This window comes from Trametes versicolor, assembly GCF_000271585.1.
Source record: "Trametes versicolor FP-101664 SS1 unplaced genomic scaffold TRAVEscaffold_2, whole genome shotgun sequence".
Lineage (NCBI taxonomy): Eukaryota > Fungi > Basidiomycota > Agaricomycetes > Polyporales > Polyporaceae > Trametes > Trametes versicolor.
The window spans coordinates 675,613-697,839 of record NW_007360322.1 but is presented as its reverse complement, the minus strand read 5'-3'; the positions used below and the strand labels follow the sequence as shown (position 1 = coordinate 697,839).

At 56.4% G+C, this 22,227-nt stretch overlaps 9 protein-coding genes across 9 annotated transcripts; 6 read left to right on the top strand and 3 right to left on the bottom strand.

The window, feature by feature from the left end:
* Nucleotides 1–2,138: 2,138 nt before the first annotated feature.
* TRAVEDRAFT_42957 (uncharacterized protein) lies at nt 2,139–3,635 on the bottom strand (the record flags this gene model as incomplete). The annotated part of the gene is made up of 7 exons (XM_008035547.1): nt 2,139–2,420; nt 2,480–2,682; nt 2,764–2,898; nt 2,963–3,041; nt 3,102–3,248; nt 3,327–3,518; nt 3,603–3,635. The coding sequence occupies 7 exons, from the start codon at nt 3,633–3,635 to the stop codon at nt 2,139–2,141; spliced, it is 1,071 nt and encodes a 356-aa protein (XP_008033738.1).
* A 1,257-nt stretch (nt 3,636–4,892) lies between these two features.
* Nucleotides 4,893–5,072, bottom strand: TRAVEDRAFT_86238 (uncharacterized protein; the record flags this gene model as incomplete). The annotated part of the gene is made up of 1 exon (XM_008035925.1): nt 4,893–5,072. A coding segment is annotated over one exon (180 nt), but the record flags the coding sequence as incomplete, so codon positions are not given.
* A 1,814-nt stretch (nt 5,073–6,886) lies between these two features.
* On the top strand, nt 6,887–9,152 carry TRAVEDRAFT_68967 (uncharacterized protein; the record flags this gene model as incomplete). The annotated part of the gene is made up of 21 exons (XM_008035924.1): nt 6,887–7,020; nt 7,076–7,154; nt 7,205–7,218; nt 7,278–7,433; nt 7,493–7,502; nt 7,576–7,593; nt 7,649–7,674; nt 7,728–7,753; nt 7,812–7,846; nt 7,906–7,930; nt 7,988–7,999; nt 8,066–8,081; nt 8,148–8,187; nt 8,255–8,355; nt 8,412–8,458; nt 8,518–8,530; nt 8,594–8,621; nt 8,676–8,733; nt 8,797–8,821; nt 8,884–9,037; nt 9,099–9,152. The coding sequence occupies 21 exons, from the start codon at nt 6,887–6,889 to the stop codon at nt 9,150–9,152; spliced, it is 1,071 nt and encodes a 356-aa protein (XP_008034115.1).
* Nucleotides 9,153–9,636: 484 nt separating this feature from the next.
* On the top strand, nt 9,637–11,130 carry TRAVEDRAFT_112797 (uncharacterized protein; the record flags this gene model as incomplete). The annotated part of the gene is made up of 6 exons (XM_008035923.1): nt 9,637–9,764; nt 9,828–10,140; nt 10,194–10,302; nt 10,378–10,649; nt 10,706–10,798; nt 10,858–11,130. 6 exons carry the CDS (start codon nt 9,637–9,639, stop codon nt 11,128–11,130), a joined length of 1,188 nt encoding a protein of 395 aa, XP_008034114.1.
* A 35-nt stretch (nt 11,131–11,165) lies between these two features.
* Nucleotides 11,166–12,960, bottom strand: TRAVEDRAFT_160532 (uncharacterized protein). The gene is made up of 8 exons (XM_008035922.1): nt 12,831–12,960; nt 12,728–12,775; nt 12,504–12,676; nt 12,358–12,364; nt 12,191–12,310; nt 12,058–12,138; nt 11,647–12,003; nt 11,166–11,591 (listed from the first exon to the last, which is right to left on the bottom strand). Exons 1-8 carry the CDS (start codon nt 12,952–12,954, stop codon nt 11,305–11,307), a joined length of 1,197 nt encoding a protein of 398 aa, XP_008034113.1. The 5' UTR covers nt 12,955–12,960; the 3' UTR covers nt 11,166–11,304.
* Nucleotides 12,961–13,218: 258 nt separating this feature from the next.
* On the top strand, nt 13,219–15,544 carry TRAVEDRAFT_34007 (uncharacterized protein; the record flags this gene model as incomplete). The annotated part of the gene is made up of 7 exons (XM_008035444.1): nt 13,219–13,407; nt 13,465–13,547; nt 13,620–13,648; nt 14,002–14,096; nt 14,150–14,595; nt 14,653–14,848; nt 14,969–15,544. 7 exons carry the CDS (start codon nt 13,219–13,221, stop codon nt 15,542–15,544), a joined length of 1,614 nt encoding a protein of 537 aa, XP_008033635.1.
* A 781-nt stretch (nt 15,545–16,325) lies between these two features.
* On the top strand, nt 16,326–17,855 carry TRAVEDRAFT_141077 (alpha/beta-hydrolase). The gene is made up of 6 exons (XM_008035921.1): nt 16,326–16,478; nt 16,540–16,821; nt 16,886–16,977; nt 17,034–17,354; nt 17,413–17,486; nt 17,548–17,855. The coding sequence occupies exons 1-6, from the start codon at nt 16,364–16,366 to the stop codon at nt 17,771–17,773; spliced, it is 1,110 nt and encodes a 369-aa protein (XP_008034112.1). The 5' UTR covers nt 16,326–16,363; the 3' UTR covers nt 17,774–17,855.
* Nucleotides 17,856–18,564: 709 nt separating this feature from the next.
* TRAVEDRAFT_113812 (uncharacterized protein) lies at nt 18,565–20,623 on the top strand (the record flags this gene model as incomplete). Its single annotated transcript, XM_008035920.1, has 2 exons — nt 18,565–19,086; nt 19,148–20,623. 2 exons carry the CDS (start codon nt 18,565–18,567, stop codon nt 20,621–20,623), a joined length of 1,998 nt encoding a protein of 665 aa, XP_008034111.1.
* Nucleotides 20,624–20,939: 316 nt separating this feature from the next.
* Nucleotides 20,940–21,917, top strand: TRAVEDRAFT_114474 (Metallo-hydrolase/oxidoreductase; the record flags this gene model as incomplete). The annotated part of the gene is made up of 1 exon (XM_008035919.1): nt 20,940–21,917. One exon carries the CDS (start codon nt 20,940–20,942, stop codon nt 21,915–21,917), a length of 978 nt encoding a protein of 325 aa, XP_008034110.1.
* Between the last annotated feature and the right edge of the window lie 310 nt (nt 21,918–22,227).

Below are 22,227 nucleotides of genomic sequence, written 5' to 3'. Positions count from 1 at the left end.
GGGGGGGGGGGAGAGGAGAAAAGACGGGGAGGAGGGAGTGTGTACAACTTATGCCCGCCCTCCCTTGACGTCCTGCATCCCGGGTTCTAGGCCCGGGGTCCTTGCCCCATACCGTTCGCTTTAGCTGGCTTCCAATCAAGTCTTTACGTCCGGGCTCCCACGATTACTCCTTCCTAGCATTATTTGATTGCCCTTGTTACCCGGTCTATCGCTGAGATTGAAAGGGGCTGAAACGCATTGCTGATGCTGCGCCTCGCCTGTTCTGCATTCCGGAGCGCGAGCCCACAGCCCGTCGCCGTCGTCCGTCGGTTGCGATCGGCCCTGTGCTTGGTCGCGACCACCGCGACCACCGCCCGCTCGACGGCGACGGGCGACGCAGCTCTCAGCTCCCCGTCGTCCGTCGGACACACGCATAGCCTCCGTACCCCGTCGGATCTTGCAGCGCGGGCAGTACGTGAGGACGTGATAGGCTCTGTCGCCTGACCGCTGCGTGCATCTGTCCACCAGCGTCGTGGGGTAGGTTTGTGCACTACACCTCCCACGCCGGGCTGTCGACAAACCTGGGAAGTCCTGGACACATATGAGGCCAACCCCGAGCCCCGGCCCCTCACCCGCGCACGGTGCCGGTGCACCGCCGTGACGACGATCCTACGAGGCACATCCGTCGTCGGACCGTCGACGGTGAGCTCATAGGTGCATCGGGCAGGGTGATCTCGCTACGAGGCTTCTCAGAGAGTGGGGCATCGTGGCCACGCCTTGTGGCTGGCAACCGCCCTCTCTTTCCTGTACGCCACTCACACGACTCCCTCCTCCCCTTTGCCGAATCCCGGCCTCCCCAAGCTCAAGATTCTAGGGTGCGTGTCCGTCTGCATAGTCCATGCAGTGTTGCGCCCAGCTTACCGCAGCGAGAAGTTTCATGTGGACGCCGAGTGACATACGGCCACCGCGCGTGTGGTGCCATTGCACTGGCACCTGGGCTGCGGTCGCCGCGAAGCGAGTGCCTGTTTGCGGGGCCCCGCATTTTTTGGAGCTGAGAAGCCTTCGCAGTATGGCGGCGGGATCACGTACGTGCACGCAGGCTTCGAGATAGGCATGATCCGGAAACCTTACTCGTTTTATAGCACTGATACACCTACGTGCCATGCAGGCTGCCAGGCTCGATCCACATCCCAACACGCCCCACTCGACTCATGGTCTGACACCCCGGACGCCGCTGTCGTTCCACCTGAACTCAAGGACAAAATGACAGCCCTGCCACATTCGTCCAGGTGCGGTGTCCCAGCAGTGTAGGGCTTGACCGGTGACCACCCAAATTCCGCGGTACCGGCGCGTCCGCAATCCCCTTCTTTGCCAAAGTTCCGTGCAAACACAGCCCACGATTGCTCCAAGATTCGATACTCATCCACCACGTCTATCCTCGCACGTTCATCCCCGGTTTAGACTAGGTCGTCTCTGAGGTCGCAATCGGGTGTCTTGTGCCTCACTCCCACGTCAGTGTGAGCCACATCCCCTTCCTGACAGGGTGTAGATATAACACCTAGCCGCGGCCCCGAGCTTCGTCCAAGCAGGAAACCTTTATCCCACAATATGCCATTGCTTCGCGGTGATAGGTGGGAGGATCAGGTACGCTACTGCTGCTGCGTGACTTGGAAGGCGCCTTGCTTTAACTCGTGATGTTGCTACAGTATGGATGAATGCTTTCCCCCGACGTTGGCGTGTGTTTTTCCTTGACATCCTCGCTATCTCATCAAATATAAACTACGGTTCGCAACATACATGGCGGTCTACCTACGAGCTACAGCTGCGAGGTCCCACGAGCGGTGACTGGGCAGTCTATACGCCGTAGGCGTCTCCTTCGCGAGTTCCGTGTACACCACACCATCCGCCTGAAGCGCGCAGCGACGGCTTGTCGCCCCAAGATTTCATATACCACACGTAAATAAATAGACAGTCCATTCTCAGGCTTTGTTTGTTCTCTATATGGTGATTATCTGCGCGTATGCCGATGGCCCGGCACCTAGTGAGCGTCTTACATACACCCGATACAGAGAGACACGTACCTGCCCGGGCTTGTCTCAGACCGTCTACGATGCCTTCTACTGTGGTATGTCCAGCACGCCGATGCCGTCCTTTCCTGGTCAGCCTTCGAAGTCACCGTCTGCCGGCTTGATGCTGCTCGTGCTCGCGTTGCATATATACGTGGTCTGCGCGTCTGTCGGGAGTTCGCGAGTTGTAAGGCGAGATACGGGAAGGGGAACAGGGGGTGTGTGCAACTGGACGTTCGTAGGGCGGATGTGGCTCGTGATGATGCAGCTCGGCTTGTCCGATTCCCAGTCTCTTGTGTGCGAAGCAAGTCGGCGCGCTACGTCTTCTGCAGAGCTCCTGGCCATTCGAAGGACGATGAAGGAGAATACGAGGCCCTATGCAGCGCTAGCGCTTGAGGTGTCTGGGGAACTACGGAGATATGGCGGGTACTCACAATAAGCGGCGGGAAGAGGCTGAGGCACACCTCGAAGCCGACGTCGATGCTCTCGACATTTGTGATAATCAGAGAGAGGGACGCCATGGAATAGATGGCAGCGGACTGCACGATAGCCTCAACTACCATTCGATAGAGCTTGAGCCTTGTTGACGGCGGCGTATACCGGTTCGCATTGCGGAAGACGCGCCAAATAATGAGAGCTGATGAGGGGTCAGTAATGAATGATAGCCGCTGGAGGGCACCCCACGCAACCGTTAGGCAGACAAGGCCAGATAACGTACCGGAGCTGAGTACGTTGGAGGTGAACGAGAGACAGAAAAATGCCAGTAAGGTGAATATCTTGACGGGGAGGAAGCGGTCCGATTTGAACACGGGTTCGGACAGAAGCAAGCCCCCCAGTGTGACATAACCACATACTGAAAGAGCAACGGATCGTCTTCAGTACGCTGGTCTTAGCTCTTGCAAAAGGACTATAGTCACCGCCGTGGATAAGACACAGTATCGCAGGGAGAATGATGACTTTCCGGCTGCGATTCCACACAAGAAAAACTCTGTATATCTATAGTCATCAAATTCATGTTACTTCTTGGGGATATAAATATGAGACAGAGGTGCTCACCATGAAAGTGTCGCCGATAAGCGTCTGCGTGACATAGATGCCTAACCGGGCAAACCACAGAGGGGATCTAAACTCGAAGCCTTCTAGCGTGGAATAGACATCAAATACGGTTGGCGAGTTATTTGCAACGAAGCCGGCGATCGTTAACTTCAAGCTCAGTGCGATATGCTCAATGTGAGAAGCTCAGTTTCTGCCAGAATTCGGACAAGCACGGAGTGTGCGTACCACAAGAGCCAGCCCGAACATAGTCGTGCTGGTAGCCAGTAAAACCCAGTCTCGCGATGATCTCCCCCGTGAGGCAAGGGTTTTTAACAAAGACCACGCGCCCATAGTATAGGTGACGGCAAACGTGCCAAAGAGCAATGTTTCAAGAAAGAGTGCCACAATGGAGGCCGTGAGCTTGGATGCGAACATAGGCTACAAACGATTGCGTGCGTTAGTTGTACCAGAGTATGATGTAAACCAAGTCCATGCCAGGGTCTCAAATGAGATGGAACATACCCATTGCGATGGGTCGACCTCAAATGGAGACATGAAGAGCCAACGAGGGCACGAGGTGCGGGCAAGATGAGAGAGACTGTACGTAGCGGCCTTCCCACCACAAGTCTTATATATAAGAGGCGCCACAGATGCTTTCATCTACGACACGACGGAGCCATGGCCCGTGAAAGAGGTATCAATGCACTGCGGCGTCACCCCATGATGATAGCGTCAAGTCGCTGCCAAGCACACGCCCACTGGAAGAGGCAATCGAGCTGCTGTAGCCATAGGAAGACAACAAGGAAGCCGTGACGGTCCTCGTGCAACACGTTCCGCGCCCCGCATCGGAGCGCTGGTGTGGGTAGTACTCACAGCATTATGGACGATCGCCGACTTGAAAGAAAAGCAAGCTCGAGGGTACTTGCCTTGCCCGTCCCGCTAGCGGCATGGTGGGCCTGCTGCACGTCCTGGGGGCATCGATAAGGCCAATGGGATGCCCTTTCTTCACGATCCCCAGTAGGACTCTCTTGTGGTCCTTTCCGCATGCCTCTGGTGTCGTACACTGCTCGTCAGCGCGCGAGACAGCGAAGAGCGCGATGGCGGAGACAAGGACCTTCATCCCCCACGTGAGCTCACCGTGCCCGTGCTCAAACAGCCGCTAGCCGAGACCAAGCTCATGCAGCGACGTGCGCCGGTAGTGCGCGTACAGGAGGATCTCGGGGGTGCCCATGGGTTGCACGAGGTTTCCGGCCCCGCTATGCGCCGAGCATAGACATCTGTCCAGCCCGTACAGTTCTTGGCGTGCTCTTCTACGTATCACTCCAGGGTGTCAAAGGTGGTCTTGAAACACGATTCCAGGGTGCGGAGGGCCTGGCTGGCTTTGAAGGGCCGCATTGGGGGTACTTGCGAGAGACCGCAAACTTCGTCGAAGGTCATCACGACGCCCACATGCTCGATCTCGGGAAAGAACCTGTTGAGAACTGTCAGATACAGAGACTCGTGGCGCCGCGAAACACTCACATGACGCATGAGCTGAACAAGATATCCTGAAGAGGACATCATAAGTTCGCAGTTTAATCGGAGACGAACCACCGGGTGACATCTTTGAAAGCTCTTGTCTGTAGCCTGTAGGGTCCACTGAAGCCGCGAGACTGCAGGAAGGGGATGGCGCGTGATGGCCGCCGCGTGGCCACTAGTCGGCGGCGATGAATAGCCAAGCGATAGCAGTACGTATACACAAATTGTTGCAGTCTGTACGCTGTCATTCAGATCGCGCCCCCCTCCTCCCACCAGTGTTAAATCCTTTTCCCCTGCTGATAGGCCAGTGGGAAACGCGGTCACGCAGTCGGTGTTGCGCACGCCAAGTGGGGAGTCCTCGAGACAAAGGCCGGGCCAGTCTGCCACAGTGGGGATGTTGCCGACGCAACTGCCATCCATCCGACCCACACCGGTCGTAGTCGCCACCTTCTGTTTGAGCGACCAGCTGAAGACGGGTTTCGTGGCGCGGGCATGCGCAGGCTTCCAGACTGGTCCAAAGTCGGGGATCAGGCTTAAACCAGGACTCGGAGGTGGAGGCGACTTGGGAGAAGTTGAGGGAAAGACGCCGGGTACTATTGGGTATGCCGAGGGCCCGGGAAGGAGGTAAATAGTGACAGCGAGGGAAAGCATCAAGACAGGGCGTAGTACGCCACTGGGACCGAGGAATGAGAAAAGAGCGATCTTGAGAGGAGGCGGATTGTGCATTCGAGTCGTTGGAGGAAACACGATCGTGCTGCGTGCGCGGTGGACCAGATCGGGCGTCGGATCGCGATAAAATCGGTGATCGGCTGCAGATCTCTGCCTCCGCCCACGCAGGCGCTAATGAAACACTCACTTCCAGTACTCTCTCCTCCACAGCACTCCACTAGGCGGCTGGTGACCACAACTTCGAAGATCATCCTGACCTATCCCTCCTCTGACGAGCTTGCCATACCTTGGTCGAGTGCGTCCAAGAGCTGCAGTCTATAGCTAGTAGTAGTCAGGCGCAATATCTTGACTTGCCAACTTACCACCGCAATCTGAGACGGATCGGCGACTAAGTATCATAAGCCAGAACGAACATCCTCATTCATGTATTCATGGTTTGATCATTCCTGAGATCCATGGCGTGCAGAGGTTATTTACGCGTGTGTGGTATGAGCCCAAGAGACGAGGCATCTGGATCGCGCATACTAGTACCTGAGCCCACGCGCGACGCGACATGTCTCGATCGGGACGAAGAGCTCTGCGGGCGCGCTTGCCGTCGGCACTCACTAGTATTCACTCCTCACTCACTCACTCGCTCAGCTCGCACCATGACGAGACACACAGCTCCGCGACACTCAAATGCAATCGATACCCAGCTGGAATTGAGCCCGCACGCGCTCTGCAATCAATTCGCAACGGTCATGAAACATGGTATGGCATTTGAGGCGAGAGCATACCATGGCACAATGAGTGCTGCTGAGTCGCACGCAAGCGAGATGCCTACTAATGATGCTGTCATATTGTGCGGTGCGCGGAAGTATGCACTGCCATATCGGCATCACTCGCGAGTTTGTCCAACTTTGGCAACTGGGACGAGTGAAGACATCCCGGATGTCAAACATATGTGTCAAGGGCATGCATCATCCGCCAGAATTCAAGGTGCGTGTGGTTCTCTCTTCCTCTTACGCTATGATGACTGCTGCTATGGGAGCCAGACACCACGCCCCTCGCCGAATCAGCCTTCTGTGGCTCGTGCTGACAGTCAACTCCGTCCCTGCGAAAAATGGGCGCTGATGCGCTCGGATTTTACGCACCGTGCATCGCATTTCGACCCTAGACGCTACCTAGACGCTGCCTTTCGGGGCCCCGTCCTTACCCTCTTGCCATATGGGATCACACAATTCCCGAGGAGGTCCGCTCTTTCTGCGCAGCTAGCGCCGGATGTGTTGTCGGTAATGGTTCAGGTACACACTTTCATTATTGAGGTTCAGGCGCGGCTCATCGGGATTGGTTCAAGCAGAGTTGGGGACCCTCGTTTCCACCAATACGGTGTCCCACGGGCTGCGCCCACTCGGGAACGGTACAGCTGATCACAACCTTGGCATCTCTGATATACCGGGAGCGCTGTCGAGATGACTGCTCTGGGCGATTATCACGCTGTGTTTGCAAGAAGACGCCGCACACTATTTCCTATTCTCCCAGGGACAGAACGGATATGAAGTCGCCAGTGTGGTAATGTGTCAGCCTTTGAACCCCCCTCCCTTCGAGTCCCTTGCGTCAGACTGCGACGCTCGGACGACATGCCCGTCTCGTCCAGCTTCCTGCCGCAGTCCAGTGCAGGGTCTCCCGACATCTCCGCGCTTCCGCTTCCTAAGATCCCGCCCATCGACAACACTTACGGCGCGCTGCTTATTGGAACGTTCATCGGTCTCCTGTACGTCTTATTATCCCGTATGCCGCTTACTGGTCCTCAAGCCTTTCCTTGTCAGCCTGTACGGGGTGTCGCTCCATCAAGGGTACCAATATGTACGACACCACATGTCAGACTCGCGGTACACCAGGAGTTTCGTGAGCGCCTTTTCTTCAATCCCATGTACCACGGCTAAAGTGCTCTTCAGGTATTATTTATCATGTACGTGTCGCTCGACGGTTTCTGCCGCAACGCATACACTGACACCGTTTTTTGTATAGTGTTTTCGACACGTTCTACACTATCCAATCCATGCATATAAGGTGCGCCTGGCTAGTCGTGCGGCACCACCTCACGTCCAAGCTCACGGCGGATGGAAGCTATTGGTACCTGGTAGTCAACTACTTCCGGCCAGATCGGCTTTTTACAGGAGTTTGGTGCGTCCGCGACAGTTCGCTGTGAACGCCTGAAGTTCTACTAATTCGTGTTGTTGCAGGTCCATAAATGTGAGCATAGAGCGATGTTCTCGATAGCATCGTTTGTTGAACGGCATTCCACGGCTTCCCTTTGTTGTTACAGCTGTTCCCCGTCACGACAGTAGGCCGAATATTCTAACAGCCGCCGAACATCGCACTGACACTATTCCTCGTAGGCACTTTCCGTTATATTTTGTCAATGGTACGTTTCAGGGAAACGCTGGAACTACGGACGCTGTGCTGACCGGTACAAAGCTTCTTCGCGCATCGCGTCTACGTCGGTCAGTGTCCATGGATACCCGGACATTTAGGTTGCGTGTCTCAACTATAGTTGCACAGTCGGACGGCGTCTTAGACCACTTGTAGCGCTAGCAGTAAGTGCACAGCCGAACTCACGGTGGAGCGCTTTTAACCTGAAATTCGGCCGTACCAGGCTCTAATGTTCATGGCAGAGTTTGGTTAGTGGCATTTTCTCTCGGAAATCGGAACTCATATCTGACGACCTTTCTTTGCAGGAGTTGCAATAGGTGAGGATGGCGCTATGTTCGCTCATCTGTTCGCTCACTGATCTCCCAATCATGACCGTCCCGTAGCCGGCACCGTCAAAGCGTCAGTTGGATTCCCCTCGCTTTTTCTCCCTTATCATAAAATACTCAATGTCGGAAATGGGTCTAGCTTTGTACTCCCCAACCTGATGGAGTTTCGCAAAGTCGCGGTGCGCCATCCATTTCACACGTCCGCGTCCGCGGTATTCAACACTGATTGGCTTTTGGGGACTGCAGTGGACGAACTCCGCAGGCTTCACTGTCGCTGTTGTCGCAGACATCATGCTCACGACTGTGCTTGTGTGGGTCTTGCATAGAAGTCGGACCGGATTCCGACAGTACGTTGATACGACGTTTGCACCATTGCCATAGTAGCTCATCTGTTCTACTACAGGACTAATTCTGCAATCGACGTACTCATCGCGTACTCTGTGACTACTGGTGCGTTGAGGTCTTACCCGCCTCTTGACCCGGTCTGATATCGACGTACCAAAAAATAGGGCTGATCACGGAGTATGTTCCTTACTATTACACTCCTGAACTAACACGGACTCATTCCTCTCCCTCTCGCTTTAGTATCTTCAGCGTTGTTTGCCTAATCCTGGTATGTCTCTATTGACTCTTCATTCTCGCGAATAAGCTGAAAGCGATATGTCAGGCTTTTGTAGGGCCGGAAGACCTAATTTACGCCGGGTTCGACATAGTTTGCACGAAACGTGAGAGCAGTCCTCTTGTCGCATTATATTTGCACCATGATTGATCGAATGCACGCGAGCCAGTATACGTCAACTGCGTGCTCGCAGCGTGAGTACACGCTCGCGCCCTGTATCCAAATGACACTAGCTCATTCATCATTCACCTTCTAGGATCAATGTCCGCCATTCTGAGACATTCTCGGTGCCTGTCACGGCATCGGACGAAGAGAATAGCGTAGGCCTCGTCAAGCTGCCTCCACTTCCTCGACCCGGCCATCCCCCAACTGCCACTTCCCAGGGGCCCGAGTCGTCCGAGTCTACATTGGTATGTCTACGTGCCAGAGATGCGTTCCGATGTGCCGTTTAATGCTGACTTCGCCCGGCAGATTCAGTCGGACACCAAAGTGTTCTTGGATGTCATTCACATCAAGCCTTCATGAACTAAGGACGCACAGAACGATCACCACCATGTATAGTAGCACTATTTATTCGCTTGTAACGTTGCGTAAAAATTATTGCTGGCACATGTACGATACGTACGATGCTTGCCAAAAGTGCTAGTTTTTGGCGGGCTGCTTATTGTGACGCGCGCTACACGTGCTCGTGACGCGTCGCGTGGAACGCGTCCCCAGTGGGTCCGGAAGTCTTAGGCCCTAGTTAGCGCCTTGATCTTGAGCTTGACCACGAACGCAGGCCTTGTACGATCCAGTCACAGATAGGTTTTGTCCTGACTGAATTACCTCGTAAGTTGTATTGTTTGTACGCTTGAAACTAACGAAATGAAGTACTTACGCGGAGTTCCACTATAGGTTACGATATAACTCTAGTGGCTCTGAGCTCCGTATAAGTTTCTGCTCGTCCGGACATATAGCCCATACCGTCAAGGCGAATATCTGCCTATCTACGAACACGCAGATGTCTACAATGACCGAACTCGACCTGCGGTTCGCATCCACTTCGTTGGCCGACACTGGCTCGTATAAACTGCTGGAACTCCCGCCCGATCTTTGCAAACTAATCGAAGGCGCCTCGGACGAGTCAAATGTCCCTCAGTACGCGGAACGTTCGCTGAATGTTGCGTACTGTAATAATGAACTGTGAATTGCTTGATATAGGCTTACCATCAAGGGTGCATCCGACGAAGACGCGGTCCTATGCACCGCCGAGAAGACGTACACCGTCCGCTCTATAGTCCTCTCCAACTCTGTTCTCGTGGTCACGCGAGATCCGGAGGACGCAGAAGCAGAAGCAGACAACGACAAAGAGCGTGTGGACGTAGTCATACGAGACCAGCTCTGCGAGATCCTCGAGCTTATTCCAAGCGTGCCACGCTTGCACAAGCTGAATGGACTACTGCGAGGACGAGAGTACGACGAAGGCCACGAAGACGCGGAAGCAATGAGCGAAGATGACGAAGATAATAGCCCCGTACGTATTCCATATGAGCTCGGCATGGACTGTGCTTACGCCGTACACAACAGCGGAGAAAGAGGTCGAAATTCACCTACGATGACGCGCGGAAGACGATCCAGGCGAGCGACGTGGAACTTGACAAAGGCCTCCGCGATCGACGGGTACTGCTCGTGAAAGGTACACACCATCGCACTTCTACGCTCTTCCATCTTTTGCTCATGCCACCATCAAACTCTTCCTTTACTCATGTAGACGAGTTGCGCCCCATCGCGCCGTCCCACCTCACGAAGATCCTCGAGTGTCTGCTCATCAACCTCGTCTCGCAATCCTTGCCGTACACCGACGCCCCACTTATGCCGCTCATCCACGCCCTTGAAGATGATCATGATGTTCCGCGCGACATTACGCGCCAGGTGATGTCCTGGTTCGGGCGCATCGACGAAGGTCAGCTCGGGTCGACGTGGGAGATGGATGCAGATGCGGTCGTACGCGAGATCGGGCTCGGTATCTTGCGCGCGCATCGAGTGAGTACCGCGAGCTACTCTTACGTGCGAGGGCAGCTCGCTGACGTCGGGAGTAGGATGATCCCATCTTGGAAGGCGAATTCTTGCAGCAGTGGCGGAAGGCGGTAGGGGACACCTTTGAGGAGCGCGTCGCCCTCGCTCTTCTATCCGTACGTCAACATCCCTCCCATCTCATCCGTCGCCCACTCACAACACTGAAATCTTACAGGGCAACTATCTCACCTCCGCAGACGCATTCTCGGATCCACCCGCATCCTTACTCACATATTTCCCTTCGGCGGCGTTGCCCGTCGAGCCCGGCGCGCGCTTCGCTGAGCTCTTCCTCGCACGGCCGCGGTGGAAGGGCGACGAGATCGCGCCGTTCCTGGCGGACATCGCAGTCGATTCTAAGGAGCGGGACAAGTTGCTGCTGAAACACGCGCGGGCGCTCACGGACCCGCAGGGGATATGGTACACAGGGCGCGCGAAGTACAATGCATAGCACACCTGAATGTCTGAATGTGTAAGAGCATTGATGTTACAACAGAATATATGCAAATGGGAAACGGGACGCCGGACGCCGATGGACGAGGACACGGACCAGAGAGTTGAAACAGAAAAGTGCGCGCAGAAACATACACTAAACCAAGAATCCAACGCGAGAGGGCAAACACGGTCACTTCCGCTTGGCCTGCTTCTTCGGCTTGTATTCTTCGTCTTCCGTGTCCATGTCCTCGTCTCGCGCGCGCACCTTCTTGCCCTTCTTGCTGCCGGTTGCCCTCTTCGGCGGTGGCGGGTCGTCCTGCTGGTCGAGGACCTTGTCGATGAATATCCAGAGGTCCCGGATGATGTCGTTCCGCATGCGGATGTCCTGGTACTTCGCGCGGATGTGGTTGCGCATATTGTTGATCGCCTCCGCCTGTTCCTCTTGGGTGAGCGCGCGCAGCACATACAGCAGAACGCCTAGTAAGAGTGTCAGCACTGCTAAATGTACGCGGCAGAAGCGTATTCCTCGCACCTGTGAAGACGAACTCGGCTGGAGAGACTCGCTTGCTAATCGACTTGAACCCGTAGTTGAGTTCTTTCGTCTTCGCGATGAACCAGAACCTCCGGAGCACGGAGTTCATGGTATTGATGAACTCCGTCGACGGCTTCGCCGGGTCCATGAGCCACCGCTCAAGATTTTTCGCGCTCGGCTGTGCGCGCTCGGGGTATTGCTGGCAGCAGTATACGAGCTGCGCTATGAGCTGGAAGTCGCGCCCGCGCCCGACGTCCACGTCGATGAGCTGTGTGAGGCCGTCGTCGGGTGCAATGAATCTGCCCTCGAGCTCCGAGATCAGCTCCTGCTTTGGAGAGCTGATCGCTTGTAGCTTCTCTAGAAGCGCGATGAGTACGGGCACTCCAGGAGTATGAGAGCGACTCGACTTACCCGCAGCGGTGAGGGGCATGCCGAGCTGCACCCGTTGGAATATGTCGCGCTCGAGCGTGTGGGAGAGATTCGTGTACTCGACTATGAACAACGTGAGCAGTCGACACAGGAGGCGCACGAACACTGCACTCACCGCATGTGATGGTCTTCGTAGCAAAGTCGTGCTTCCACTTTGCGGGAACCTCCTGACGGTTGTTCCTTTGAGAGCTCGCGCGCGTGTACCACCAGCTCTTCCCCGTTTGCCAGTGCTTATCTGTGGGCACGTTGAGTCAAGAGCATCGACACAGACGTCGAACTCACATGGTATCTGCAAAAGTTGTGGTTAGGGCTGCTGGGAATGGATACAACGTGTTACCAAGATGCCTGGTCGCCACAGTGCCAAATTTGAACCCGCGAGAGGGTTTCAAGGCTTCCGTCACTGAGAAGAAATCGAGAGAAATGCTCACCTGGCCGTCGAAAAACTTTTGGATCGAAGTGAGCCGTTGCTTTCCGTCCACGCAATGGCGCACTTCCAGCCCATCTTCGTTATAGTACACCGCAAACACGACGGGAGGGACGTAGTAGTTGCGCCATATCGAGTCGAGCACCTTTATTTGCTTTTGCTCAGGCCATACCACGTCTTCAACAGAGTCAACGGGGAGAGCTCGCGCGCGCGCCACAATAAGCGTACCTCTTTGATATGTCGGGTTGAGGTCAATGATACCTTCATGAATGAGACCTGGTAGAGGGTCAACATCAGCATTGGAACTTCCGGTTCGCGTCTCGAGGCGCACCATGGAGTTGTTGGGTCGTGTACAACTTGGCCGTGGGGGCAACCAAACGTGGCCCTAGCTCGAAGCCCTCATCGTCCCCTGAATCGAATGCTAGCTCATCATTGTCAGATTCCATGCTGTCCATGTGTTTCAGCCAAGATTGGGCAGTCGCGCAGAACACGAGGAGTGTGGGAGGAGGAGTTCAAGATGCTTTCATTGCGCCCGTGCCACTCGCGCGGTAGCAGACGCGTTGGTTATGGGCGCTTGCCCGAGAACAGCGTCTCGGCAAGTTCCGACGCCCCTCGACGTCGTGGCGCTTACTCGTCGTCACTTGGGCGGTGCCGACCTCGCCGCGGACGACGACGCACGCTCCCCACACGGCTTGCTCTGAACCACTACATGATCTTGCATGGACTCCGCAACATCGACTGCGACTTCCCTCCTAGACATCCCCACAGCTGTGCCAGAACTCGCTCTTGATGACCCTGTGCCCGCTCACCATGCCAGCCCTGTCGTGGCCTTCATAATCGGGCTCGCTATTGTTACCCTCGCGTCGATCCTTAATGCTGCGGGACTGAACTTGACGAAGCTAGACCATGTGCGTATCACGTAGCTTTAACACGAAGAAAGATGTGCTGACCAGAAGTCAATGCAGGTGCGGACGAGTGCAATACCGAAATCCGCGCGGAGAAAAGAGTACTTACGACCATTATGGCTGCTCGGCATGATATTATACATGTGAGTACCAGGCTCGTCGCGCATCTACAGTCCTCACTCATAGGTTTGCAGTCTATCACAACTAATTGGAAGCACCCTGGCACTGGAATACATGCGGGCAGGTATGTCACACGAACCTTTTAGCAGACCGCTCATGGAGAGTGTCCGTGCCTATGACCCTGTTTTGTCTACATCCAGCGTGTTGGTAGTCAACCAGGGTTATAATGCGCGTCGTCGTACACTCGCCTGCATTCGTTGGTGACCATACATTTGTCATGCTTGCTGAGCACGGGTGCTGCGGACACGGGCACGGACATGACTGCGAATTCGCGCAAGTGGCGCAAGTCTGGGTTTCCTGATGCTGCGAGTGGACTCCACCTGATTGCAGTACATAGATATCTCGAAATGCAGAGAGCGCTGGATTACTTGTCTGTTGTTCCAGAACCGCAAGCTCATAACTGACTTCAACGTACAGAATACGTCGCGCCATTGGGCTCTACATCTCTAATCTTCAACTTCCTCTTTGCCAAGTTCCTGGTCAATACCCCTGTTACGAAGAACGACATTTACGTAGGTCACTCCCTGTTTGTTCACTGCCGTGCCATCCTCACCATGCATACCAGGGTACCATCATAGTAATTATCGGCGTCATCGGCATAGTTGCTTTTGGCTCGATTAATAGCGGACTCGGGACGGAAACGGATGCGCGACACCTCACGTACCTCTGGACACGCGGGAACTGGCTCGTCTACTTCTTCTTCATGGCTTTCTCCCTCATCCTCCTCTTCAATTTCACGTCGCAACTGGATCAGGTACTCACCGCGCGTGGGGACCTGAACGCAGAGCCATTCGCGGGTATGCGGGCGCGCGCAGGAGCAACACCACCTGCACCAACGTTCATCGGCAGAGTTTTCGCCTTCTGGCGGCACGCGACTTTGTGGTCAAGAGAGCAGCTCGAATCGTGGACAGCTCCACATGACGATAAGCGTATCGCGTGGACTCTCGGAATCGGTTGGGCCTGTTGTGGTGGCGGTCTTGCGGGCGGATGTCTTGTCTTTGCTAAAGCTGCGTGAGTCTCTAACGTCAAACTGTATCCCTGACCACTCTAATTATCTTGGGTTGTTAGCGTGAAGCTGATTTCGGGGTCTATGTCGCACGAGAACACCGGCAACCAATTCGGCCACGCTTCATCCATCTTCACGTTCATCCTACTCGCCGTGACTGCAGTCTGTCAGATCGTCTGCCTTAACAAGGGTCTAGCGATATATGACTCCACCCTCGTTGTACCCGTCTTCTATGGCGTATACACCGGGCTAGGGTTAGTCTCACGTTTATAGCTGTATAGTGGCTGTCACTGACCCTTGCCCGCCAGATTCCTCGACTCGTTGGTATGATACTTACGAACTCATATGCGCACGAGAATTCAACTGACTCTTGTGCAGATTTTCAACGACGAGGTGGACGCATACAAGTCCTGGACGCTATTCCTCATATTCGTCTCCATGCTCGTCCTTGTCTCTGGCGTCGTGCTTCTGACATATAAGAAGCCAGCCGATAAGGTCGGCGATCCACCCCCATCCGCCGTCCCGCTCTCCTCGCGCGGACGCCGTACCCTGAGGAAAGGTGGCTCGGGAGACGACGAAGAGGAGGCTTTGCGCGACCTGGAGGAGGGAGAGCAAGATGAAGTCGTATGGCAACTTGGCGATGCCAGCGATGAAGAGGACGAGGACGGGCGGCGCTCCCCACGCCCTACGTCACCACGACCGCAAGGCTCGCCACGGCTGCAACGGCGTGCTTCAGGGATGAAACTGGGCATGGGTTCGGGTCAGCCACGACAACGAGGAGAAGGCGAGTACGAGAGCATGATGGCCAGCCACGAAGCGGACGAGGAAGAGACGGGTCACCGCGAGTCCACCTCTTCGGACGCTACGCTCGCGCGGCCAGATACGGCGCCTTTCGTCGACGACGACGGGTTCGGGCCGTGGAAGGCCAATGATGGCGGAAAGCTGACTGCGTAAGTGAGAGCACCGCTCGGGGCCTGTATCGTCTCTCGGGACCCGCAATAGCAATTGTATATTTTCAGCCACCGACTTCGCGTAATGCGCGCCGGCTCTCCGCCAATAGGGTTTGCTTCATCCGTTTTCGTCCACGTCCAATGTGTTTGGGGAGGACGATCAGAGGGAAGAGCGCAGTGCTTCTTTGTTGTTGAGTCCTTCCCCGCAACATCCCCCGGATTTCCTGACGAATTCCGCTCGGGTCCCATGGTGCCTGTGGTGCGGTACCGTACCCCGCACCCGCAACGTCGAAAACGCTCGAAGGAAGAAACCCCGACGTCGATGTTCTCGGGCTTGACAAGGTAATGTTCAAATCTCTATATTTGGCGTCGCAGCGGGTCAATTACGGGCAAAGGTGGATATGCCTACATCAAATGGTCCCCGGTGCGTCCGTGCGATGATTTTCCGGACATGCTTCTCAACTTGTGGGCGCCGTTCACGTGCCTGTCGTGCGTTACGCATGTCCTCCTGGTGCGCCGTATGTTCTGCACGCGGTTGCTATTCATGGGCGTGCGGGGCTGCTGGCACGGGGAGTTCGATGTGCATGTTCCGTATGTTGCGGGTGTTCCGCGGACGAATAGGTCTGCAGGCCTCCGTTATGCCGCCGTGGCCACCCCGTCATGACGGGACCATGCTACTTCCAGGTCAGATGCGTGCTCGTGTTGTCGGGTTGTGCTTCTCCGACGCTGCGGGTATATTAGCTCGAGGAGCCCCGGTCTGCCTTCGAGTTCCCCAGTCCGCTCCTCGGCAACCTCTCCAGTCCTACGGTACTCGCGTCAAAACATGTTCTCTTTCGCTAGGACCCTGAGCTTTGTCGCGCTCGCCGGCCTCGTCGCGGGCCAGGCAGCTGAGTGGGGCCAGTGCGGAGGCATTGGCTTCACTGGCGCCACCACCTGTGGTATGTCGCTGCTCCCATCATATAGAACCATATGAAACAAAGCTCACTCGACGACGCGCAGTGGCTGGAACGACTTGCGTCACCCTCAACGCCTACTACTCGCAGTGCCAGCCTGGCGCGGCCGCGCCCGCCCCGACGTCTGCGCCCCAGCCGTCTCCGACTCAGCCTGCTGGCCCTGCGCCGTCGAACCCGTCGACCCCCACGGGTCCCGGCCTCAGCTCGATCCCGGCGTCGACGCTCCACCAGATCACGAACTTCGGCGCAAACCCGAACAACATCGGCATGTTTGTGTACAAGCCCGCGCGTGTCGCCGCGAACCCGCCGCTCATCGTCGCCAGCCACTGTGCGTATATGCATCTTGCATGACGCCGGAGTTCGTAGAAAGCTGACGATTTGAATTTTCGCAGACTGCTCTGGCACTGCTCAGGCTTACTTCACAGGCTCGAAGTTCGCTCAGCTCGCTGAGACCTACGGCTACGTCGTACTCTTCCCCAACTCCGTAAGCCTCCGCATGCATTCTCGTTATCACGCCCGTACCAACCAAGCTTTCGTTAGCCCCACTCCGGCACCTGCTGGGACGTCTCGTCGGACGCGACGCTTACCCACAACGGCGGTGGTGACTCCCTCGGCATTGCCTCCGCGGCGCGCTTCGCGATCGCCAACTGGGACGTTGACGCGAACCGCGTCTTCGCCGTCGGCACGTCCTCCGGCGCGATGATGACCAGCGTGCTCGCGGGCGCGTACCCCGACATCTTCAAGGCGGGCATCGTTGACTCCGGGGTCGCCTTCGGCTGCTTCGCCGTCCCCGGACAGCCCGACGACAGCTGGAACTCGCAGTGCTCGACCGGCGAGATGATCTTGACTGGCCAACAGTGGGTGAGTACTCGGTGGTGTGGATGTGGTTAACGCTGCTCCTGACAAGCAAATGGTACAGGCTCAGAAGGTGTATAACGCGTTCCCCGGCTATACCGGCGCGCGCCCGAAGATGCAAGTCTGGCACGGTACTATGTACGTTCTTCTCGCGCTCTCCCATGTATCCCAAAAACATGTACTGACGCGTCATCTTCAGCGACACCACGCTCTACCCGCAGAACTTCTGGGAGGAGATTAAGCAGTGGACGACGGTGTTCAACTACCCAAGCACGCCGGTCTCGAACGTATCCGAGCCGTACCTCCCGAACGGATACTCGAACGCGACGTTCGGCCCGATGTTCCAGGCGATCCTTGCGCAGAACGTCGGCCACACTGTGCCGCTGTTCGAGCAGCAGTACCTCCAGTTCTTCGGCATCGCGTAGAGGGAAACTCAGCTGTCCGGGCTTCAAAGCTTTTCTACTTACACGGTACCGACGGTGTTGTTTTTGCACAAATGAAATAGTGTTCTATCACATCTGTGTTGTTAGTGCGAAGTAGTTTCACAGCATACTGAAGCACACGCGCCGCACTGTACGTACTAGAAGTGTGTACCGCTGGATTATCTCAGTCAGCCTGGAATGATTTTTGATTCTCTGTAAGAGTTCTCTGTAAGAGCGGCGCTCGGAGATGGTCAGCGAATGGCCTACAGTCCACTCGTGCCTCCCATACACGACAATTGCACATGGGTGTAAGTTATGCGATAGACGAGTGGCAGCAGTCGGCGAGAGAAGCGTAAACTGAGTGATCGCGGAGAGAATCCTTTACTCCTCGAGGTAGCGGCTGGTAGCGGGAAGCGTCGGAATGGCGGCACGCGATTGGACGCGGGGACGCGCGCTGAGTAAGATCTGGAATCGCGATCTACACTTTCGTCATACTCGCGAAGCTTGTCTCGCTCTCCTCGCCTCTCTCTCTTCGTCTCTCTCCCTCTGCCTTCCCCACACCCTCTCGTTCATCCTACCGCCACCTGTTTGGGCTTGCCAGCTGGGAAGGCTCTTGTCCTCTACTGTCAGCCATGGAACAGCTCGTCTCCAAACTACAGTTCCAGGCCCGTGCACATCCAGCCAATGCCGTTCTCAAACGCGCGCTTCTGGAATTTCAGTACCTACTGAACGGCGCGCGGGGGAATACACCGGATGTGGACGAAACATTCAAGGCCTTGAGGCGGGATTTAGACATGCTAGCCACGGAGGGCCTCTGGGAGCCGTCGAGGGAAGACGAAGACTCGCTTGTCCGATTGCGCGAAAGGCTCGGTCTTATCCCTGCGGACAGTAGCCACGAAGGCCACAACCACCTCGATGACATCGACCATGTTGGTGCTAGCCATCGTTCGCGGTCCGCGGAGCGCGCCAAGCCAGTAGAACGTGCGCGGACACCGGATTACCATCCCAAGTCGCCTCCACACTCGCCAGGGAAGCCGAAAGGACAGCACAATCCCATCGTACAAATTCCTGCAGTGCAGACGCCGCTACTTCCTGTACAGACCACCGCTCCCACTGTTCTCCCTCTAGAGCTCGTTCAAGAACTGAATCACACGTTCTTCCTCCACTTGCTTGCCACGGACCCGGAGCGCGTCCTTCCCCCTGGCAAGTCGCTTCTGTCTACTATGACATCCCCACGCGCCCAGGCGCGCGAGGGCGGAGTACCCAAGCTCGAAGGACGCGTCCATGATATGGTCCATAGGGCTTTCTGGGAGGATGTGCGTACATATGCTAGCATACCCGAGAGTATACAGCTAAAGTGATATTTTGCTTTCCTAGGCGTTAAAGACGTTGTCGGATCCCTCACCTGCCGTACAGCTACCAAGGCTCAAGGCCCTGTATGCAGACCTTCTCGATGCGTTGAAACCCCTTCTTTCCCGCAGCCATCCAATTTTGGTCACCCTCTCATCCCCGCTATCGCCTACCTCAGCGCCTCTACGATCCGGTATCATGCACCTCCGAGAGATATTGGTTGCACTGCGCTCGCGGTGTGCGCCTGCGCGTGACGCGCATATCGATAAGCTCATCATGAAGGTTGACGAGCCGAGTCAAATGGCCTCCACCGCTGAGCTTGCCCAGCTTATAGTTGACACCACACGCGCCATCCTCGAACTGACGGAGGAAATGAAGGACGACCTGTCCCAGTGCGTGTTAGGCGAAATGGATGAGAAGGACCTGAAGGCGGTCATCACTCAGCAGGCAATGCTACGCGAGAAGACACTCGTCCTCCAGCTCTGGCCGCCCAGCAGGATAGAGCCCGCGTGGAAGGCATGGCTAGACGGGCTGCAAACGACCTTGTTCCCTAATGCCCACTCTATTCAATCACCTCAACATCGGTGGGTTTACAGACTAGTCCAAGCTCTCGGTGCCGGCAGCCCTGTCGTCTGCCCACTTCCGACCATCCGCATCCCCGGGTCCGGGGCCTCGCAGGCAGAGGAAGTACACGGTGTGGACAAGCCACTCAACGCATTGCCGCCTCCCTTCTTCGTACCCTGCGCCAGCCTCCTAGTCGCGCAAAACTACCTCCAGGCCCTCGTGATCGCAGCATCTCTCCGCTCGCTCGTTCGCATCCCTCCAAAATTCGCGAGCTCGCGCGACGCGGACGATGGCCTAAGCTTCATGGAGCGTGTGTGGGTGCTGCTCAAGAGCTCCCTTGAGGAGGAGTCCAGCGATGGCGAGGGCCAGACGAAGATTATCAACCTTGAAGACGAGGTCGTGCGCGTCCGTCGCGCCTGCGCCGACGCCGAGTACCCGTGCACCCCCGAGGAAGAACAACGCCTGCGCACCGCGGTCGACCGCACGCTGCATCCCACCGATCCCGTTTTCCTTCTCTTGCAGAAACGCTTAGTGCAGGGATTGGCTACGTGGCTCGTCTCCGTTCCCTCACATTCCGAGGAACACGGGAGTGGGCCAACTAGTCGCGCCACCTCGCCCACTCCCATTCACATGCGGACGGGTCGTGACCGCCCCGGCAAGCGGCCGCGCCTTCACCTTGGGCTCGACGATCCGAAAAGCGTATTTGTCGGGTGGGAGCGCGAGCGCGCACGCCCTCCTGTCATCAAAGGCTTTGAGGACGATGTTTTCGTGAGGGAGGTGTGGGAGACGTTCAAGAAGATTGGTGCGGTCGTGGACTGGACGGACACCATCTGGCAAGATCTCATCGAGACGGGGGAGGTGGGTGGCCCGAGCAGGCCACCAAGTCGCGCGAAGAGAGACTTGTCGAGGGAGAAGTCGCCGGCGCCCGCACACAGGTGAGGTTGTGGGAGCCGGGTTACGTGGACCTCGTATACTCGTGCACCGATGCTTTGGACAACACTTTAGACCGTGTAATCCTTCCACTCAAGCTATATTGTATCAAGTCGTGTATAAGTATGTCTGGTCTATCTGTAGCGCGTTATGCTGATGAACATGAGTAGTTATAGGGCAGTAAGAGAAACTCTCTTTACCAAGTCAAGGCTCCTTGAGAGTAGTGCTCGCAGGGTGGGAGCGGGTGCACGGATGGCACACATGTTCCTCTCTGCGACTGTGAGAGCTTCCGTCCATACCCACGCCTATAGTCACGGCATATAATATGCTGGGGACAACGGAACGGAAGGGACTCACATCGACCTGCACAGCTTCCATCCGAAGAATGAGACACAACATGACGACGCTCGCGACACGAGAACTCCCCGCACCAACACCCGACCAGGCCTTCTGCAAGGTGTCCGCTCTAGAGTGTGGCTTCATCCAGATCCCTCTCGTCTGGGTGATCGACACTGCTCAAGAAGGCGAAACGAGCGTGCTCCCCGTACTCGCCTTCCTCATCCGGCACTCTACGAAGAATGACACCCTCGTCTTCGACCTTGGCGTCCGCAAGGACATTGAAGCCCTCCCCACCGCGTACCACGGCCGCATCAACGGCATGGGCTTCCGCACGACCGTGCCCGAGGACGCTGCGGATGCGCTCGCCAAGGGCGGACTCGCACCCACGGACGTCACGACCGTGTGCTACTCGCATCTCCATTACGACCACATCGGCGACTCGCACCCGTACGCAAACGCGGTCTTCGTCGTCGGTGCGGCTGCACGTCCGCTCGTCGAGCATGGATGGCCTGAGGACCCTAAATCCCTCTTCCCGCAGGACCTGCTCCCGGAAGGCCGCACGCGCTTCCTGGACGATCCGGCAGGATGGCCGCCACTCGGTCCGTTCCCACACGCGCTGGACTTTTACGAGGACGGGAGCCTATACATCGTCGACGCCCCCGGGCACATGCCGGGGCACATCAACATCCTTGCACGGACGTCGGCGGACGGGGGTTGGATCTTCCTGGCTGGGGACAGCGCGCACGACCGCCGGCTGCTCACGGGCGAGGCGGGGATCCCGAGCCATGGGCTGCTGGGGTGCGCCCACGGCGACAAGGTGGCGGCGGCGGAGCACATCGCGCGGATGCGGGCGTTGGAGGTGGGGTATCCTCGCGTCAGGGTGCTCCTCGCGCACGACGTGCCGTGGTATGAGGTGAACAAGGGCGGACCTGCGTTTTGGCCCGGAATGATTTCTTCTCTCTAGACCTTGTGAAACAACGGATGACAGTTAAATAGGTGCGCATTCTATCAAATCCAGGTTGAGGGCTGAAGCCCTGCCAGGCTGCTGGACGTGAGATTGCTCTATCTGCGGGAGTGAGCCCGAGCAGTGGCCTGTCCCAAATGTGATGCTGGTTTCAGCTGGTACTCGCAGTCTGATGTATTGCTTCCGGCTTACGGCACGAAGTAGTATTTTTTTTTTTTTTTTTTTTTTTTTCACGAAGTAGTATCACACGACGGCGATCTGAGCAAGGCTTGCTTGACGTAACTCAATGAACTGCGCGCTCACAAAGCAA

Excerpts from the sequence above, each read along its gene's own strand:
- TRAVEDRAFT_141077 (XM_008035921.1), top strand. The coding sequence starts at position 16,364 with ATGTTCTCTTTCGCTAGGACCCTGAGCTTTGTCGCGCTCGCCGGCCTC. Across the intron at positions 16,822-16,885 it reads GCTCATCGTCGCCAGCCACT|ACTGCTCTGGCACTGCTCAG; the intron begins GTGCGTATATGC and ends GAATTTTCGCAG. Across the intron at positions 16,978-17,033 it reads TCGTACTCTTCCCCAACTCC|CCCCACTCCGGCACCTGCTG; the intron begins GTAAGCCTCCGC and ends AGCTTTCGTTAG.
- TRAVEDRAFT_160532 (XM_008035922.1), bottom strand. The coding sequence starts at position 12,954 with ATGGACAGCATGGAATCTGACAATGATGAGCTAGCATTCGATTCAGGG. Across the intron at positions 12,677-12,727 it reads CAACCCGACATATCAAAGAG|ACGTGGTATGGCCTGAGCAA; the intron begins GTACGCTTATTG and ends ACTCTGTTGAAG. Across the intron at positions 11,592-11,646 it reads AGCCGAGTTCGTCTTCACAG|GCGTTCTGCTGTATGTGCTG; the intron begins GTGCGAGGAATA and ends CACTCTTACTAG.